The sequence below is a fragment of the Dasypus novemcinctus genome, chromosome 14, assembly GCF_030445035.2.
Source record: "Dasypus novemcinctus isolate mDasNov1 chromosome 14, mDasNov1.1.hap2, whole genome shotgun sequence".
In the NCBI taxonomy this organism is placed as follows: Eukaryota; Metazoa; Chordata; class Mammalia; order Cingulata; family Dasypodidae; genus Dasypus; species Dasypus novemcinctus.
This window is the reverse complement of record NC_080686.1, coordinates 17454257-17476495: the sequence shown is the minus strand read 5'-3', so window position 1 is coordinate 17476495 and position 22239 is coordinate 17454257. Positions and strand designations below refer to the sequence as shown.

Here is a 22239-nt window from a genome sequence, read left to right as displayed (position 1 = left end):
CAAGTGAGAACACACAGAAGAGCCTGCAACAAATGGACACAGAGAGCAGATAGCACACACACAAAAAAGCTGTGGGGGCAGGGGAAATTAAAAAAAATAAGATCCCATGGAGGTGAATGCCCTGAAATATTTAAGATACCTAAGCATACACTTTTTCTTCTTTTTTTTAAAATATATTTTCATTGAAGTATATCACTCATATATGAGCATATGTAAACAATAAGTGTACAGTAAAGATTATGAACTTACAAAATAAGCATATATAATATCATATAGGGTTCTCATATAAGCACCCCTCTACCAACACCTTGCATTGCTGTGAAACACCTGCTACAAACCATACAGGAGCATCATCAAAATATTCCTACTATCTTATATTTGATGTATTTTTCCCCCAACCTGCCCTATTTTTAAAAAATATATTTTTATTACAAAACTCGTGAACTTATAAAACAATCATGCCTTGTGTTCCCATCCAACACCCCTTCACCAACAAGCCACATGTGGTGGAATATTTGTTACAGATAATAACATCAGACTATTACCACCAATTATGGTCCATAGCATACACTTGGAACACTTTTTCCATACACCTCCATTATCAACACAGTATGTCTTTGGCATTGATACAAGAATATTATAGTAGTGTTGTTAACCACAGTCTATAGTTCACACCAACTGTAGCTTTCCCATGCTTCCAAGGATACCCTTTTATGAGTATGATCTCAATCTCTGTGGCTACCCAGTACACACTTATCCCTCTATGCATCTGGCCATTTACTCAACCAACCTATAGGTAAGAACCTATAAAATGCTAGGGTTCTGACCCATTTCAAGTCCAGTTTATGATTGCCAATATTTCTGACTTTAGTTACCCAGCAAAAGTTGGTCTCCCCTGCTTCATTTTTGCTACCCTGCTTCTTCCTAGATCCTGATGTCAATGTGCCTAGCCATGATCTGATAATTTGATGGCAACTTCTTTACACTCCTTATATGCTGGTTTATTTTGCCCTTTTTTACCTTACCCATGAGCCTTTCCGTAGATCTACAGCCAAAAAGGCATACTCCCTTGCTCTTGACAGCCATTTATATAGAAACAATAAATGTTTATTATCCAGTATTTCTCATTAGCTGTTGTCTTTTATCTTATTGCAGTTTTACTTGTATTTAATCTGCTTGAGCAGATATTAAAATGTATTCCATTTGAATGATCTTCTACATGGCACATGTTAGGAAGAGCCAAATTTGATAGTTTGCATTCATTCCAAAATACCGACTAGCTGTATCACCTATAACAGGTTTTACTCTGTGTTATTACTTACAGTGAAGATGTCTTCATGGCCATCCTGAAATTGAGCTCCATCTGTTCCATAAAGATATATGGGGGCTGAACTTCTATGTTCTCCATATAGTACAATATAAATCTGTGAGCTGGTCACTGCATTTGGCAAGTCACTGGTGGTTATGGACACTTTCCACTTACTACCTATAAAAGTACAAACAACACACAGATGGCATGAGAGTAACTTGTACAAATGCAAGACTCAGAAGAGCAGGTCATTGAAAGTTAGCAGAATTTAGGATAGACATAAATTACTCTTCTGCATCTCTTCTGGAAAGGTGCTATAAAAGAGGACTTAGGTTAGGTTTTTAAAATACTCAGTAAAAATTACTATGTCCAACAGTGTGACTATAAGAATATTTCCTCAAAGATTTTCAATAAAAAGGTTAGAGACATACCTTTACCCTATTATAGTTGATCACGCTTGGATTCAAATGGAATAACCATATAATTTCTCTGATCTCCCAGCATTTTAACAAAATATCATCAATATTCTTAGCTCTAACATGTAAGGTGTGCATAGTTATGTATTTTAAGATCTTTTCAGTTTAGATATTTATTTTTCCAAAGTAAACAGTTATGTATTCACATATCAGTATATAAATTGGAAACATATAAGTTGGAAGGAATTTGAGAAGTAATCTGACACAATTTATCATTTTAAGTATACTCAATTAATTGATGAAGAAACTGAATTCAAGAAAGTTAAATAAATTTTATGTCACCTAGCAACAAATGAAAAAAGCACTAGAAAATATATTCTTCTTGGTAAATATGGAGAATAATTAAACATTACAGCATATTAATAATGGTATATTATTACTTAGTATTTCAATTTAATTTATATTGGTCATTTTTTTAAGTGAAGTAATGAGTAATTAGAAAACACTCAAGATTATATAACAGTAAGAATATAAGGCAAGAAAATAGAGGACTATAGACAAATAACATTCTACTCATATAATTATGATTTCCTCTTTCCAATATTTGAACTAAAGTATAATTCTCATTTCAATCACTCAAATAAGAGTCAAATTCTGGATTTAAATATTATTTACATGATATAATAAATATATTTTTAAAGGATGTTTTTAAAACTCTACTGTGTAACAGAAAATTCTATTTCATTGTCCAACAAATGGTAAAGAGCCATGTTAGGCTGCCAAATCATCTTAATAGATGATCTATTGGTAAATAAAAACATAATTTTAAAAAATTGGTAGAGGATGATAGACTATCTCTAATAATGGCAGAAGCCGTTAAGTTGCAATTACAAACTGTAGCACTGGGAAAATTTTAGCTATTTTCCCCAGCATCACTGACAGATTGATTAGTGCTTGTTTGAAAAAAATGAATTGAAGCTCTTTGGATTCTGCTATCTTAGAAATGCAGCCAAAAAAAAAGTTCAGAGGAGAATCAATACCTGCTAAATGTGCAAGGACCAAATCAATAGGGAAGGAAATTGCATTTCCCAACAACTAAGATGGAAAAGATGAAAAACGTTAAGAGGAGGGGGAAAAATAAAAATAATGAAATACAATGTCTGTTTACCATAGGCTTTTGCATTTCCTCAAATCCTTGTATTCATTAAACCTTGAGCCTTGAAAAGGAGTATTTCAGTCTCTGGAATACGATGTAAACATTATGAACCAAGATTCATGTTTTAATTTATAACTTCAGTTCAATCAATCAGTAGCAAACAAGTTACCCCTGCGTCATTTCCAGGCTTCTGACGTCAGGAGGGAAGTGTGAAAAACGTAAGATGACGTCTTTGTCCTCCAATACTTTGTAATCTACATGAGGTCAGAAGGCCAACATATCATAAAAGAAAAGCTCCCAAAATATTTTGGTGCGAGGAAGCCAGATAAGAGGTTCTGTCCCAGATAAACTAACAAAATCAGTGACAAAAACAAACAAAAAAACCACATCAGCGTAAGTTAAACAGAGGTTGCCCACCTCGTGCCAGCATCTTGGTGTGGCAAGGGCAGTTCTAGCGCCGCCTGCCCCCTTTCCTGGGACCCACAGATCCCTCCAGGGCTCAGGACAGGTGTGTCGTGGGCGGAATACAACCGAAGTCCCTGGCAGAGGAGGGACTGCTGATACACTCCTTCCCCTATTGCCTGGAGCCTATGTAGTCACTCTGCTGGCCTGTTTCACGACACCCAGCCCACACCCCGGGTCCCTCCTCTGCCAGCCCGGCAGCCCGCACGCCCTAAGAGGGTGCCCTGCGCGGGACACCTCCCTCGTCCGCCACCGACTGACATCCTCTGGCGAGGGGGAGCCAGCGCCCCGCGGGGAAGCTGCCCTTGCTCTGTCTCTTCTCTGTGAGTCAAACCTTGTTCCATCCAGTCCTGTGCTTGTGCTGGCAAACCCCACACCTGCCAGGTGCAGAGTGCGGTTCCCCGGGGGCTGAGTTCCCGGAAGGAGGCATAGTTGCGCTCTTGCCACGATCCACGTGGGGAGACTCCACCCCTGGGGGTGGGAACGGGTGTCTCTTTCTACCCAAGACTCTGTAACGTAGATACAAGGGGAGAGTGAGACCCACGATTTCAGGATACCTAACCCAGCTAGCTCAGAAATGTTATGGGAGTAATAAGGTGAGTGGACAAAAATTCTATATAAAAATACTTCTTAGCACTCATCACTCCCTATTACGTTGCAGTTTGAAAATGAGTGGGTTGAAGTGGTGAGTAAATGGGCTGGGGACAAAACAAGATGCAGGGATGGCAAATGCCATGATGAAAAACTCAAATTACAATAACCAACAAAAGAAATAAAATATTTGAACAGCACTATATCTTCTTTATAACAATAAATTTATAGTTAAAATTTTTTTTCACAAAGAACTGCAAGTCCAAATGGCTTCACTGGTGAATTCTGTCAACTCTTTAAGAAAGAAATATTAACGGTCCTACACAAACTTTTTGAAATGTTTTCCAACCCATACTGTGCTAAGACCATTACTCTGATATAAAACCTAACAAGCAATAAAATAATATGACAGAGCATGAACTTCAATGTAAATATTCTCAACAAAAAAAGAGGATATCAAATCCTTCACAACTATCAGGTTTATACCAGGAATGCAAAGTTTTTAGCATCTGGAAAACAAACAATGTAATTCATCATATTTAAAGAATAAAGAAAAATGTGTATAATCATCACAAAAGATTCAAAGTAAGTCTTGAAAAATTAAATATCCATTCATAATTTTTTTAAAACCCTCAGAAAACTAAAAATATAAAGGCAGTTCCTCAGTCTGATAAAAAGATTCTATAGAAAACCAGCTCCTAAAATAACACTTACTAGTTTAACACAATGCATTTTCACTAAGTTCAGGAACAAAGCAAGATGTCCACTCTCACCAATTCTATTCAACATTGTACTAGAGATCTTAATCAGTGTAATAAGGGAAGACAAATAGATAAAAGGTAGTAAGGTCAGAAAATAAGTAATAAAATTGCCTTATTTATAGGCCACCTGATTCTTCTATATTAAATAATCCTTAGGAATCTACAAAATAGCCATCAAAATGAATATGCTTCTAGCTACAAAGTCATTATAAAAAATTAAATTGAATTTCTACCTAGTGATGAACAAGTGGAAAATCAAATTTCAGAATTCCATGTGGAAGAGCTTCAAAAATTTAGAGAATATGTGTAGGATCAGTCCATTATGAACTATAAAACATTACTGAGAGAACTTAAAGATCAAAATAAATAGAGATACCATGTTCAAGTGTTAGAAGACTCAATATTGTTAAGGTATCCATTCTTCCAAAACTGACCTCTAGATTCAATGCAATCCCAATCAGTATCCCAGCTGGATTTTTCTAAAAATTGGCAAGCTAATTCTAAAATTTATAAAACGGAAATTATAAAGGCTTAGAATAGCCAAAGCAAATTTAAAAAGAAGAATAAAATTAGAGGATTCTTACTCCTGATTTCAAGACTTATATATAAAGCTATAGTAATCAAGACAGCATGGTATTGGAAAAAAGATAGAAAAGAAGAAAGAACAAAGAATCCAGAAATACACCCACACATACATGGTCAATTGGTGCCTGACAAAGGTGCAAAAGTAATTCAATAGGCAAAAGATAGTCTTTCAAAAACACTGCTAGAACACTTTTACTGAACCTGTGGTTGGCACTGGGGTTTGTGTATGCTCAGGAGACGTGAATCTCTGGACTGTCCATGTGCCAGCTGGTTTGTTAGACTTACCCAGGTCAGCTAACAGGGAGGTAAGAATGGTCAACCACCACACCAGGGAACCGAGAAAGTCTACAAGTGCAAGCAGGAGAATCCCATCCATCAGCTATGTGGGATCTAAGCCCCCTCTTGATTTAGAGGTGGAGTGGACTTCACCTTCCCAGGGTTCTTTGGTGGAGGAATAAAATACGGATTAGGGTAGATTTACTGATATTCTACTATAGAATTATTGTGACTCTAGCAATGGAAGAAATTGTATGACTGATGTGGAGACAGTGGCCATGAGAGTTGCTGAGGGCAGGGAGAAGGAAGAAGAAGTGTGATATGGGGGCATTTTCAGGACTTGGAGTTGTCCTGAATCATATTGCAGGGACAGATACAGGATATTGTATATCCTGCCATAACACTGAATGGACTGGGGGAGAGTGTAAACTACAATGTAAACTATAAATCATGTGGTGTAGCAGTGCTCCAAAATGTATTCATCAAATGCAATGAATGTGCCACACTGATGAAAGAGGTTGTTGATGTGGGAGGAATGGGTCATGTGGGGAATGGGATATATGAGAACCTCTTATTTTTTCAATGTAACATTTTGTGTGATCTATGTATCTTTTTTAAAAAAAGAACAATAAAAATATTTTAAGTGGTGCTAGAACATGTAGCTATTTAAATAAAACAACTTAGACCTTTACCTCACAACTAACACAATCGTTTAAATATTAATCACAGAACTACAGATAACAGCTAAAATTATAAACATTTCTAGAAAAAAAAATAGAAAATATTTGCAGCTTCAGGGTAGACAAACATTTCTTAGACAAAGATCCTGATCTCTTAAACCATAGAAGAAAAAAACCCATAAATGAGGCTTCATCAAAATTAAATATTCTAGAGGATTGTAGTAAGATGGTGACAGACTAACAGGCAGAACTGAATGCTCTCACAAAAACAATGGAAAAAGAGCAAAAAGCTATCAACAGGAAATGCTTTGGGGGTCAGCTGACCAGAACAGTGCTACACTACTCCCAGGAGGATAAGGGACAGAGAAAGGAAGAAGCCAAAACAACAAATGTGAGTTACCAAGCCCAGATGGTAACAGGGAAGGGTTCCTCTCCCCCAGCACCATGATATTAAACTGGGGTAAAACCCCTGATTCACTGCAGATGACTAAGAGGGGAAAAGACATCTTCCTCCCTATCAACTGTTTCAACAGAAAAGGGAGTAGAGGTTGGGGTGCTTTTCTTCAATGAATTCAGCCAGCTCAGCCCACTTTGAACATAGGAAAGCCAAGACTGAAACACCTCCCAGGAAAGGTGCACTGACGAGCACCATCTGCTGGCTGATGTGAAAATTGCATGGAAAAAAACTGTCCTCCCTCTGTATCCAACCCCTGGGAGAATCTGTGCCCCACTGGTGAGTCCCTGACCCAATTTTGAAAACTTAAGGTGGGCAATTTTAAACACTGAGAATAAGTTTAATCAAATATCAAAGAAGAGCTGTGGGGGGATAAAAACAATAGACAAGAAAGAAAGAGAAATTGGCCATCAGAGTAATTCACCAACATATTCAGATGCCTAGACATTAGCAAAAAATTATAAGCTGTACTAGGGAACAGGACGACATGGCCCAGCCAAAGGAACAAACCAAATATCCTGAAGAAATAAAGGGTTTAAAACAATTAATCAGTGAAAATCGCACAACTTTCCTAAATCACTTCAAATAATTTAAAGAAAATATGACTAAAGAAATAAAGGATATTAAGAAGACACTGGGTGAGCATAAAGAACAATTTGAAAGCCTGCAAAGAAAAGTAACAGACCTTATGGGAATGAAAGACGCAATGGATGAAATTAATAATACATTAGAGGCACATAGAAGCAGATTTTAATTGCTTGAAGATAGAAATAGTGATTTCAAAGACAGAACATCTGAACTGGAAAAGATAGGAGAACAGAAAGAGCAGAGAATGGAAAAAATATAACCATCTCAGAATTGAGTGACAACATGAAATGCACAAACATTCATATTATTGGAGTCCCAGAAGGAGAATAAAATGGAAAAGGGACAGAAAGAATATTTGAGGAAATAATAACTGATTCCCAACCCTTATGAAGGACATAAATATCAATATCCAAGAAGGACAATGAACCCCAAACAGAATAAATCCAAATAGACCTATCCTGAGACATCTATTCAAAATGACAAATAGCAGAGATAGAGAATTCTGAAAGCAGCAAGAGAAAAGCAAAGCACTACATACAAGGGAAACTTGATAAGATTAAGTGCAGACTTCTCATCATAAACCATGGAGGAGAGAAGAAAGTCGTATGGCTTATTTAAAGTACTGAAGGTAAATCTGTCCTTCAAAAATGAGGATGAGTTCAAAGTCTTCACAGATAAACAAAAACTGATAGAATGTTACCGAAAGACCAGATTTCCAAGAGATACTAAAGGGGGGGTTGCAGTCTAAAAGGAAAAACAAGGGTGAAAGACTTGGAGAAGAGCATAGAAATGAAGATAATTAGGAAGGGTAAACTAAAGGATAAGAAGACAGACAATAGAACATGATGACAACAGAGAACTGAAGGACAAAATTGATTAAGTAATGCCTTACAGTAACAACACTGAATGTTAATGGATTGAATTCTCCAATCAAAAGACATCACACCATCTACAAAAGTTAACTCAAAATGAATCAAAGACATAAAACCTGAATATAAGAACCAGGACCATAAAACTCCTAGAAGAAAATGTACAGAAGCACCTTCAAGATCTTGTGGTAAGCAATGGCATCTTTGACTTTACACCCAAAGCACAAGCAGCAAAAGAAAAAAATAGATAAATGGGACCTCCTCAATATTAAAAAATTTGTGCATCAAAGGGCTTTGTCATGAAAGTGAAAAGACAACCTACTCAATGGGAGAAAATATTTGGAAACCACATATCCTATAAGGGTTTAATATCCAGAATATATAAAGAAGTCCTACAACTCAACAATAAAAAGACAAAAACACAAATAAAAAATAAGCAAAAAACATGAATAGACATTTCACCTAAGAGGAAATACAAATGACTAAAAAGTACATGAAAAGATGCTCAACATTACTAGCTATTAGAGAAATGCAAATCAAATCTAGAATGAGATATTTCACTCTACAAGAATGGCTATTATAAAAAAAAAATAAAACAGAAGTCTACAAGTGGGAGAGGACGTGGAGAAAGAGAAACACTCATTTATTTCTGGTGGGAATGTAAAATAGTGCAAGCAGTATGGAAGACAGCTTGGCAGTTCCTCAGGAAGCTATGTATAGAATTACCTCACAATCTGGCAACCCCATTACTAGGTATATACCCAAAAGAGCTGAAAGCAGGGACTCACACAGATATTTGCCCACCATAATGGCATTATTCACAATTGCCAAAAGATGGAAGCAACTCAAGGGTCTGTCAACCAATGAATGGATAAACAAAATGTGTTATATACATATGATATAATATTATTCAGCTTTTAAAAGGAATCAAGTCCAGATGCATGCAACAGCATGGATGAGTCTTCAGGACATTATGTTGAATTAAATAAACTGGACACGAAAGGGCAAATATTGTATGATTTCACTATTATGAACTAATTATAATGGGCAAATTCATGGCGTCTACTCATGGTCACCAGGAGACAGATTGAGGTTAGGGAATGGGGAGTTGATGCTTAATTTACAAAGACTCTCTAAATAGGCTAATGGTAAAGTTTTGGGAAAGGAGGCTGGTGATGGTAGCACATATAGTAGTCAAAAACACTGAATCATACAGGTGACTGTGGTTAAAGGGGAAAGGTTAGGATGTAAAGGTTACTAGAATAAAAACTGAAGGATAAAACCTAGGTCTGTACAACACAGAACCCTACTGTAGATGAATGTATGATTTAATACAAGGTGATGATAATAGGGTGAGACATGAGGAAAAAATACACCTAAGGTAAATAATGGACAATTATGACAGTTTGAATTTTGTTAATTCCAGAAAAGATTATGTTCTTGAACTAATCCCTCCCTGTGAGTGTTGGGTCCTTTGATTGCATTAAATTCAGTTAAGGGACCTTTGGTAAGACCACTTGATTAGATCGTTTTAGGGCTTTTCACCGGATTATGTCAGTGAGGCATGCCCCAGGTTGGGTCTCTGCCCTCTTGCTGGGTTTTATATAAACTGAGAACACAGACATAGAAGAAACACAGAGAAAGGGAGTTCTACCATCTTAATCCTGCAATGAGGAGGGAGGGGGGGAGAAGAGAGAAGAGCCTACAGCTGCAGAAAGACAGAGAAGCCCCAAGAGGCTAAAGCAGAGGAGGCCTAAAGAGACACGCCTGATCACCCATGGCCGAGCTTGAGAAGAAAGCAGAGAGAAACACAGAACTCACTCTGCAGGATTGCAGGTTCTGCTAGCAGCTCACTTTGGTGTCACTTTTGGTGACATTATCTCTGAGGATGTCTTGATTTGGACATTTTTGTAGCCTTGTAACTGTAAGCTTTTACCCAAACAAACTCCTTTTATAAAAGCCAACCTATTTCTGGTGTCTTTGCATTGGCAGCCGTTTGCAAACTAAGCGATAGACAGAACTATTTGAATAATCTTTCATCAATTGTAACAAAGGTAAATACAGTTAAAAAACAAAAACGGTACAACCTTTTTTTAAATGCTGTCATCAGTGGTAACAGACGTTGCACACCAACGCAAGGTGTTGATGGTGGAGTGGTGAAGGAGAAGCCTATATTTTACGCTAAACGATTGTTTTGTAAACTCACAACTTCTCTAATTAAAAAAAAAAAAAGTAAATCTTTACACCAACTAGAATGGTTCTTATTTTTAAAAAGGTATGTGCTGGCAAGGTTGCAGAGAAATCAGAACTTTTAGTACGTTGGTGGTGGGAGTGCCTTAAAAAGGCATAGCCGCAGTGGAAATCCACTTGGCACTTCCTCAAAAACTTGAATTTAGCGGGAGAGTGGCGCCCCGGCCCGGGCCACTTCCGTGCCCCGCCCCTCAGCACTGAGAGAGGAAACAGGGTGCCGGGGTGAGTCTCCCCTCGGGTCCCGCCCTGCACGCATTTTACGATTTGACTGATCCATGGCCTTCCCCCTTTGCAGTTTGCACAGCAGCCCCATTCCCGCCGTCGCCGGTGCTTCGTCCATTCTCCTCCACGCCAACTTCTGCCCGCGAGGCCGGGTCGCCGGCTCGCACCTCCCGTCCCACTCTGCCCCCTGAATCCCCTGCGTTGAAGCCCTCTGCGCGCGCCCCAGGACCCGCTGGCCGTGTACCCCAGCAAAGCGCGCAGCCTGAAGCCGGAGAAGGGCGCGCGCCACCAGCGCCCTTGTACCCCGAGCGCGCTAAGCTCGGGCGCGCTGCGCAACTTCAAGGCCGCGCGCGGCCAGCGACTCGTCAGCTATCCTAAGAAAGAAGCTCATCTCCGTGGAGCCCGGACCAGGCTTTGAGACTACGAAGCAGCGCTGAGTTCTGAAGATGCCGCTCTGGGCCCTGCACTGGGTGGCCAGGAAGTTTAGAGGGAGATTTGGAGGATCTGAAGAGTCAGGCTGCCCAGCTGGAAGCCTCCTTGTGCTGCCAAAACTCAGCAGATGAAACGTTACTTCAGGTGGATTTGGAGCACCGCTGCCGGAGTCTTACTGAGGACTAGGAGTTGGATAAAAACATGTACGAGGAGGGTCTCCCACGAGGTTGCAGTCAAGCTTTCAAAGCGCTTCCGAGCTCCTGCGCACGGCCCGGCAGGAGCGAGGGTGTCTCACCGCCTGGGCCTCTCCGTAGGGCTCAGGATGCGGCCTCCTCCGGGAGAGTGTGGGGAGGGCAGCGAGCCAGCGGCGCAGAAGCGGCAGGTTCTTCTATTGCCTACTCGAGCAGGGACGTCCCGTCACTTCTGCCGTCTCCTGGGGTCCCACACACCAGCCCTGACAGTGCGGGACGCGATGGATTACACAGCGCGGGACCACAAGGGGAAGCTATCGCTGGGGCCACCTTGACGGCTGACTCTCCAAAGCACTTACTAGGTACTAGGGGAAATTCTTAGAAGTCATTTGCAAGACTTAACTGCTCTTGTCAGTCTTCAGGTGGAGGAACAACTGTTGCCAAAAAAAGAAAAAGGAAGTGTAATAAATTTGAAGAAAGGGGAATGAATGTTTCCTCAAAATTGAAGAGGTTGGAGAACATACAGTAAAATACTTAAAAATTTTTAGAAGCAGTATTTTTTTCACATTGTATTTGTGTAATTTTTATTTTAGTAACATATAGAACCTAAAATTTTCCCTTTAAGATATATAACTCACTGGTGCTTATTACATTCACAATGTTTTACTATCACCATCATCCATTACCACAACTTTTCCATCACCCCAAACAGAAATTCTGTACCAACTGGGCTTTCACTTCCATTCCACAGCCTTCCCCAGGCCCCGGGTAATCTTTATTCTACTTTCTGACTCTATGCTTATCCCAATTATTTCATATCAGTGAGAGCATGCAGTATTTGTCCTTTTGTGTCTGGCTTATTGCGCTCGACATCCTGTCTTCAGGATTCATCCATGTTGTTGCATTATCAGAACCTCATTCCTCTTCACAGTTGCATATTATTCCATTGTGTTTATGTACCACATTTTATTTATCCATCTGTGGATGAACACTTGGATTACTTCCATCTTTTGGCAATTGTGGGTGATGCGACTGTGAACAACAGTGTGCAAATATCTGAGTCCCTGCTTTCAATTATTTTGAGTATATAGCTAGAAGTGGGATTGCCATTGTATATGGTAATACTATACTTAAATTGCTCAGGAAATGTCAGGTTGTTTTCTACAGTGGCTGCACCATTTTACATTCCCACCAACAGTGAATTAGTGTTCCTGATTCTCCACACCCTCTCCAGCACTTGTTATTTTTTTGTTCTGTTGATAGGAGCCAATCTAGTGAGTGTTATATAATATCTCATTGCGGTTTTGATCTCCATTTACCTACTGGTTAATAATATGGAACATCTTTTCATGAGCTTTTTGGCCATTTGATATCTTCTTTGGAGAAACGTCTGTTCAAGACTTTTGACTATTTTTTTATTGGGTTGTTTGTCTTTTTGTTGTTGAGTTGTCGGATTTCTTTATAGAGTCTGGAAAATAAACCCTTGTCAGATATGTGGTTTCCAAATATCTTCTCCCATTCTGTAGGTGGTCTTTTGCTTTCTTGATGAAATCCTTTGATGCACAGGGTTTTTCAGTTTTGATGAGGTCCCATTTATCTTTTTTGTTGTTGCTGCTTGTTTTTAGTGTAAGCCTGAGAAGCCAGTGCTTAGCACAGGATCCTAAGGATGCTTCCTATGTTTTCTTCCAGGAGTTTTAGGGTCCTGGTTCTTGTATTTGGGTCTTTAATCCATTTTTTTAAATAAAATTTTATTGAGGTATACCATTCATACATGAAAATATATAAACAAATGTATAGTAAAATTTGTGAATTTACAAAACAGTCATCATACAAGGCTCCCATACACCTCCCTAACACCAATACCTTTTATTGTTGAAAAACATTTGTTACAAACTATGAAAGAACATCATCAAAATATGAATACTCACTACTAACTATAGTCCATATCTTACATTTGGTTTACTTTTCCCCAACTTACCCAATTATTAACACCCTATATTAGTGTTATATATTTGTTACCATGCAGGAAAAGAAACAGTCTCATTTTGTCCTGTTAACCACAGTCCATCATCCAACACTGGATTCCCAATCCAATGTTTTGTACAATCTTTGATCCATTTTGAAGTTCATTTTTATATGTGATGTGAGATAGGGGTCCGCCTTCATTCTTCTGTCTGTGGATGTCCAGTTTTCCCAACACCATTTAACACTGCTGTCAAAAATCTTGGCCATACTGAAAGGGGTAGTCTAGGGATGTAAACGTCAATTGAAAGAAAACTAGAGAACAATCTAAGGCTGAATAACAAAGTGAGCCCTGAGATGGATGAGGATTGTGGTTAATAGTACAAATACAAGAATGTTCTATCAAGTAGAACAAATGTACACCACTATTACAAGGTGGTAAGAATATGGAGATGCATGGGAAAAATAAAATTCATGTAACTTATGGACCATAGTTAACAGCAATATTATAACATTATTGCATCAATGTCAAAGGAGGCACTGTGTTAATAATAGGGAGACATGGAAAAAAATATGCCAAATGCTCACTATAGACCAGAGTTAGTGGTAATTACCTGATGGTGTTCTGTCATCATCTGTAACAAACTTTCCACAACAATGTAAGGCGTTTGTAGATGGGTGTTGTATGGGAATTCTGAACATTATGCATGATTGTTTTTTAAGTTCATAACATCTCTAACAAAAAATATATTTAAAAGAGAAAAAAAAAAAAAAGAAAGGAAGAGCAAGGAAGGAGATCCTGATAGTTTTCATTAATAATCTTGGCCAGAGGTGTGAGGGTCTATTTCTGAGCATTTCCATGGTGGTTTTGACTCTTGCTTTGTAATAACTTTTGGAGTTGGGAGGTGTGTGTCCTCCAACTTTGTTCTTCTTTTGGGGGATGGTTCTGGCTATTTGAGGCCCCCTTACTCTTCCAAGTGAATTTTCCATGTCTGCAGGGAAGGTTGTTGGAACTTTGATGGGGATTGCATTGAATCTGTAGATTGTTTTAGGTAGAACATCTTGACCATGTTCAGTCTTAATCCATGAGCAGGGAGTGAGTACCCTTCCATTTATATGGGTCTTCTTTGATTTCTTTTAGCAATGTTTTGTCATTATCTAGAGTAAAAATCCTTTACTTCTTCGGTCAGATTTGTTCCTAGATGTTTTATTGTTTTGGTTGCTATTGTGAATGGAATTTTTTCTTGATTTCCTCCTCAGATTGTTCGTTACTAATGTATAGAGAAACTACTGATTTCTATGTGCTGATCTTGTACCTCACCTTTGCTGAATTCATTTGTTAGTTCTGGGAGCTTTGTTGAGGATTTTTTTGGGACTTTCTATGTATAGGATCATGTCATCTGCAAATGGTAAATGCTTTACTTCTTCCTTTCCCATTTAGACACCTTTAATTTATTTTTCTTGCCCAACTGCTCTGGCTGGAACTTCCAGTAAGATGTTAAGTAGCAATGGTGACAGAGGTCACCCTTATCTTGTAGAAGCAGTGTAACTTTGAAATTGGTGACAACATAACAGTGATTTTAAAACTGGAATTTATTGTAGTGGTTTATTTATTTATTTACTTTTCAAGATTTCTTTCTTTCTCTCCCCTCCCCCCACCAAGTTGTCTGCTCTCTGTGTCCATCCACTGTGTGTTCTTCAGTGTCCGCTTGCATTCTAGACAGGCAGCACTGGGAATCTGTGTCTCTTTTTGTTGCGTCACCTTGCTGCGTCAGCTCTCCGTGTGTGTGGCACCACTCCTGGGTGGGCTGCGCTTTTTTCGCATGAGGCGGCTCTCCTTGCGGGGCACATTCCTTGTGCATGGGGAACCCTTACGCAGGGGGCACCCCTCTGTGGCATAGCACTCCTTGCACACGGCAGCACTACGCGTGGGCCAGCTCACCACACAGGCTAGGAAGCCCTGGATATTGAACGCTGGACCTCCTATACGGTAGGCGGATGCTCTACTAGTTGAGTCATATCCGCTTCCCCATTGTAGTAGTTTAAAAAAAATTTTTTAACTGGAGAAAAACATAATGCAAGAGAAATTTGGACATTTTTATAGCAATCTAGTAGTAAGACAATAGTTACTGTGGAAAAACAATCAGATCTTAGACAACATTTGAACTAATTTCTTCACTTAATGAAATACAGATAGGGAAGTGAATTTGTCTCAACAGATAGGAGCATCTGCCTACCACATGGGAGGTCCAGGGTTCAAACCCAGGGCCTCCTGACCCATGTGGTGAGCTGGCCCATGCACAGTGCTGATGTGCACAAGGAGTGCCGTGCCATGCAGCAGTGTCCCCATGTAGGGAAGGCCCATGCGCAAGGAGAGCCACCCAGTGCGAAAAAAGTGCAGCCTGCCCAGAAGTGGCACCGCACACATGGAGAGCTGACGCAGCAAGATGATGCAAGAAAAAGATACACAGATTCCCAGTGCTGCTGACAAGAATGTTAGTAGACACAGAAGAACACACAGTGAATGGACACAGAGAACAGACAACTGGGTGGGGGAAGGGGAGGATGGGGAAAGGGAGAGAAATAAAAAACCTTTAAAAAAAAAAAAAGAAATACAGATACCTGTTATTTTTTCTTCAAGGGGTAGTGAGGATCAAAGTGAAATATTGTTTGTGAAAGATCATTGAAAACTACAGTGAGTGCTGCATTATATTTGTTAACAATAACACTTTTGTTGTATTAAATCAATTATTTTTTTAAGTTTAACATAAAATTGCCTTAGGACATAGCAATTCCATTTCTCAGTACATTCCCCCAAAGAATTGAAAACAGTGACTCAAACAGATTTTTGAACACCAATATCATAGCAGCATTATTCACAATTGCCAAAAGGTGGAAACAACCCAAGTGTCTGTCAACAGATAAATGGATAAATGTGTATGTATATGTTTATATAAATATATATAAATGGATTGTATACATATATACAGCCATAAAAAGGAAAGAAGTTCTGATACATGTTACAACATGGATAAACCTTGAAAACATTATGTTTAGTGAAGTAAGCCAGATATAAAACAAGAAATATTGTATGATTCCATTTACATGAACTATCTAAAACAGGCAAATTTATAGAAACAGAAAGTAGACTACAGGTTACTGGATGTTGGAAGGAGTGGATAAATTGGGAATTATTGATTAATGAGTAAAGATTTTCTCTTTTGAGTGATGAAAAATTCTGGAAATAGTGGTGGTGATAACACAACACTGTATATTTAATTAATGCCACTAAACGGTAAATTTTAAAAATGGTTAAAAGAGAAAAAAAAGAAAAATATATATACACCAGAGTGAGGTAATACTTCACATCTTTTAGGATGGCTACAAACAGCAAAATGGAAAATAATAAGCACTGGCGAGGCTTAGATTCAAAAGAAACAAAAACATATCAAATGTTTATCACCTGATGAATATATAAACAAATTGTGGTATATCCATCAAATGTAATATTATTCAATCATATAAAGGAATAAAGCACTGAGACATGGACCGTGAAAGCATAATATTAAGTGAAAGAAGATAGAAACAAAGGGTCACATATCACATGATCCCATTTATATGAAATATTCAGAACAGGTAAATCCAGAGAGACAGAATATAGATTGATAGTTTTCAGGGCTGTGGAAAGTGGGGAACTGTTTAATGGGTACAGGTTTTCTCTTGGGGTAATGAAAATGTTTGCAACTAGATACTGATTGCACAACACAGTGAATGTACTAAATGCCACTGACTTGCTAAGTTAAAATGTTTAATTTCATGTTATGTCAGCTTTACCTCAATAAAAAAAAAATTAATAAAAAACAAATGAGTGCTATCCTAGGGTAAGGGGTTGGGGAATTATCTGCAAGAGGCATTTAAGTTTACAACCTCTATGTTTCTCAGTTTCTTCATTCTTAAAGTGGAAATAATATTATGACAGCTAAATCACACACATGTTAAACACATGATGGTACATGATAGCCACTCAATAAAGAAATGTTATTAGCATTGGCACTGTTATAGAATTGTCTCTTTTCTATCGATAAGACCATTCTTTTTTTTTTTTTTAAAGATTTATTTATTGATTTCTCTCCCCTTCCCCTCCCACCCCGGTTGTCTGTTCTCTGTGTCTATTTTGCTGCGTCTTCTTTGTCTGCTTCTGTTGCCGTCAGCGGCACGGGAATCTGTGTTTCTTTTTGTTGCATCATCTTGTTGCATCAGCTTCTCCATGTGTGTGGTGCCATTCCTGGGCAGGCTGCACTTTCTTTCACACTGGGCGGCTCTCCTTCCGGGGTGCACTCCTTGTATGTGGGGGCTTTCCTATGGGGGAGACACCCCTGCGTGGCAGGGCACTCCTTGCGCGCATCAGCACTGCGCATGGGCCAGCTCCACGGTCAAGGAGGCCCGGGATTTGAACCGCAGACCTCCCATGTGGAAGACGGACGCCCTAACCACTGGGCCAAGTCCACCGCCAATAAGACCATTCTTAACAAGGGCAACATACCTCCCAAAGGGATGAAAACCTGTTCTTGAGAGGTGGAAAATAATCTCAAATATTACAAGAGTTTGTGGCTCTCCAAAACTCAAGCTTACCTAAAAAATCTTACTCCATTTATTCCATGTTATTTAATTTCACTCATCCCCTAATGAGTTGGAAAAATTTACACTATCTGGTTTACTATAAATAGATATACAGATCAATGAAATAGAATAGAATGTAGGAATATGTACACACAGATACAGTCAATTGATTTTCAACAATTGTGCCAGAGTAATTCAATAAGAAAATGATAGTCTTTTCAACAAAGGGCGTTGCAATAATTGGATATTCATATGGAATAAAATGAACCTCAACCCTTTCCACCCCGCTTACACAAAAAATAACACAAAACATGTGAAATAGACCCAATGTAGGAACTAAAATTATAAAACTTCTAAAAGAAAACATAATAGGAAATCTTATTCATTGGGCTAGGCAAAAATTTCTTAGATAAAATGTGTAAAGGACGAACCATTAAAAAATTATTAACAGGGGAGCAGATATATCTCAAGCGGTTAAGTGCCTGCTTGCCATATATGAGATGCCTGGTTCATTCTCTTGTACCTCCTAAAAACAAAGCAAACAAAGACGAATGAAGAATCCAACTCATACTGGGGAGTGGACGTAACTCAGTGGTTCAGTGCCTGCTTCACATTTATGAGATCCTGGGTTCAATCCCTGGTACCTCATTAAAAAAAAAAACATTAATAAATTGAACTTGATCAAAATTTAAAACTTTTGCTTTCTAAAAGTCACAATTAAGAAAATGAAAAAGAAAGCTACAGGCAGGGAGAAACTGTGCAAAACATACATTTGAATACACTGTATATGTAGAATATGTAAAGAACTCTTACAACTCAGAGATGACAAACACCCAAACAAAAATAAGATGTGAGCAGAGTCTGTACCACAGAAGACATACGAATGACAAATTAACACATGAAAAGATGCTGAACATCCACAGTCTTTAGTGAAATGCAAATTAAAGCCATGAAGAGGCACCACTACACACACACACTAGAATGGCTAAATAGTCAAAGATAATAACAAGTACTAGCAAGAATTCAGAACAACAAGAACATTCATACATGGTGGGTGGGAATGCAAAATGATACAGCCACTTTCAAAAAATAGCTGGAGATTTCTTATAAAGTTAAATGCACAATTACCATATGACTTAGCAATCTTACTCTTAGGTATCTACCTAGGAAAGATAAACATATGCCCTGCAAAAAGACTTGTACATGAATGTTCATATAACATATTCATAATAGCCAAAAACTGGAAACACCTGAAATGTCTATTCACTGGTGGGTGAATAAACAAATATCCATGTGATGGGGTACACTGAGCGATGAAGAGGAACAAACTACAGAATCAGGCAGCAGCACAGATGACTCGCAAAAGCATCATGCTAAGTGAAAGAAGCCAGATGTCAAAGATTACATCCTATCTAATTCCATTTACATGAAATTCTAGAAAATGCAAAAATCCACTGCAATGGAGACCAAATTAGTTGTTTCCAAGAGCTGGGAAAAAGGGAAGCAGACTGGTATAAAGGAGTTTTTGCAGGGGTGGAAATGTTTTGTATCCTCATTGTGGTGTTGGATACATGGCTACATATAGCTGTCAAAATACATTAAATTATATACTTAAAATTGGTGATTTTTATTGAATGTAAATTATACCTGAATAAAACTTATATTTTAAAAAAGAAAAAGAGAAGGCAACAGAAAAGAAAATGAAGGGAGTAACCCAGAGGTTTATCATATGAATAGCAGGAATTCTAAAATGAAAGTTTTTAAAAAATAGAATGGGAAACATAGCAAAGAAACAATACAAAACAATTTCACAGACCTGAAAGCTGTGGGTGCCGAATGTCTAGTTTATTAAAGAAAACAGCTATACCAATAGGTATCACGTGCATCACTATGAAATCTGAGTGTACCAGTACAAAGAGAAGGTCCTGAAAGGTTTCAGGGGAGGGGCAGGGTCGCTTATATTGGAGCAGAAATGAGGATGACAGCACTTATCAACACTGGGATTGGAAAAGAAGAGATAAATTCTAAGTAATTGCCAACCTATGATGCCACGTCAGCCAAAATATCAGCTAAGCATGAGAGTAGAATAAAGGTATTTTCGTAGATTCAAATCCCCAAGAAATATACTTCCCATGAAACCTTTCTTAGAAACTACTAGAGAATTAACTCCAACAACTCTAGAGCCTAATATAAGTATAGATTTCAAGAAACAGGACATCCAAGGGAGAGGGAAAGGTGATTCACAGGATGTTGCTAAGGGAAATCTCTAGCAGAAGAGCTGTGCCACAGGCCTGGAGAGCAATCAGTCCCAGTAGGATGAGAACAGGGGAGAGGGAGGGTGAGCCAGCCAATAAATGACCTGGTGTGCAGGTCGGGCTCTGCTTACAAAGACTTACAGCACTGGAGAAGGGTTGGATAGTGAACAAGTGATAGGAGTTCTTTTTTTTTTTCTTTTTGATAGTCAATTCCTAACTCAAGATAAAACAAAAAGTAGTTGAAGGAAGAAAATTAATTTAGACAATGGAAATTAAAATGAAATTTCTGAATATTGATTTAACAAAAGATTATAATGAAACACTTTTGGGTCAAAGGGGGATGGGAAGTAGGAAATGGATAACATCATAAGACAAAATCTAAAACTGAACAAAAGCAATATTTTTAGAAATATAGAAATAAATGCCACAAGAGCTGAAAGATTTTAAGGTAGATGCCGCTATAGAGTGAGAATTATACCCATGAAAGGGCCAGAAAAGGGTCTACTATTTTTTTTTTTAATCTTACAATTCTACTTGATTTTTTTAACTAGTTCAACATGTCTTACTTTGATAAAAATAAAAATGCAAGTGGAGGGGCTCACTATGCAAAGAAGTGAAACATCTGTGCCTGATGGCCCCCCAGCACAGCCTCTCCCGTCTGGGCCCTAGTACCCTGCAGAAACTAGCGGGCAAGCTGGCTGCAGAGCCTGGCCCAATAACACAGAGCCTGGGGAGGCCATTCCTATCCCACCCAGGACCACCCACAGGTCCAGTCAATTCTACTGAGACGTTCTATGTCCTTCCATGCAGTTCACAGCAGTCAGATATTTCAAGCTAACCCGATTTGTAGATTCAGACCCAGGACTACATGGTAACTGGTGGACTGACCAAAAGACTTCCAAAATAACCTCCTGAAGGTACAGAGCACCAGACCCAGTCCCCAAAGTGCTATATGGTACTATTCCTGCATCTTCTGGAGGGTGAAAGAGGAAACATGAGTCCTGTCGCGATTAGGACAGAACCCAATCAGCATGCTGGTGTCCCTCAATGGGTGAATGGGGATAAACTGGGCAAAGATATAAAATGAATCTAGAGAACTTTTTGTTGGTTCAAGTCATTCTTTGTATTATAATTTGATTTCTTTCAGAATTTCCACTGTGTCTAATAGACCTATATTTCAATGTGAGTCTAAAACAAACCCTAACATATAAAGAGTTATTTGTTCTTTTACATTACCTATACCACACCCATGGGAATATTTGTTTATGTGAATATAAATATAGCATTCAATGTCACCCATTTCACCCTTAGCATTATTGGTCCACATATAATGAATTCCTGTCATGGACAAGTCATTTTTCTCCATGAACGCAACATCCCATTTTAATTCAGTTAATTATATTGATTCACCTGAGCTTTAAGCAGTCTTACTTAGGTAGGAGTCTGTGAGCTAGTCATTTATCAACATTAGGGTTACGAAAGATAAGAACTTCCTCTCAAGAGAGAAAGCAGTTAAATGATTTTTATTCCAATGCCTTTTGTTGTTGTTGCTGTTGTCTGTTATTGATTGTTAGAGTAATCTCTGAGCATGAATCAGAAAGTAAATGTTGATAAGGTATTGAAAATATCTATGCATAGGAAACCTACAACTGCTCTAATAAGAAAATTAAAAAGAAAAAATATCTATGCATAGACAAAAATGTACGATGCATATCCTATAGGAAGAATTGCAATTATCAAAATCAGTCACTGTTTATTGCATTTGAAGTCCATGCTTACATCCGGAACTACAGGATGAATGAATCTGCCCTAAACTATCAAACATACTAAAACTTGCCTCTGTTTGGGAGTTTGTTGTTGTTTTTGTTGTTTATTTTAATAAAGCTTTTTCAGTCATACACTGTTTGCTATGATATGTGGGTATTCCATTAATGAATTAGCACTTAAGTCATGGAGGGTAAAGTCTTTGCAGAAAAAAGTTATGAAAGACCTAGAAATGCACCAAAAATAAGATTACTAAATGTCTTGTCAAGCACACACTTAAAGGTTATGGTTCTGCCTTTTATTATATTTAAGCATTATACAATCTTCTAAGTTGTAAAAAAAAAAAACCAACTAACAATAATGCAAATTATTTTGTCCATAGAAATATAAATTAGT

At 38.3% G+C, this 22239-nt stretch overlaps 1 protein-coding gene across 2 annotated transcripts in view; it reads right to left on the bottom strand.

The window, feature by feature from the left end:
- Nucleotides 1–22239, bottom strand: part of RP1 (RP1 axonemal microtubule associated) — a 391698-nt gene that overhangs the window by 293424 nt on the left and 76035 nt on the right. For both annotated transcript variants that reach the window (XM_058275538.2, XM_058275539.2), the window contains exon 4: nt 1323–1486. In XM_058275538.2, coding sequence (XP_058131521.1) covers nt 1323–1486 — 164 coding nt within the window. The remainder of the gene's footprint in view (nt 1–1322; nt 1487–22239) is intronic.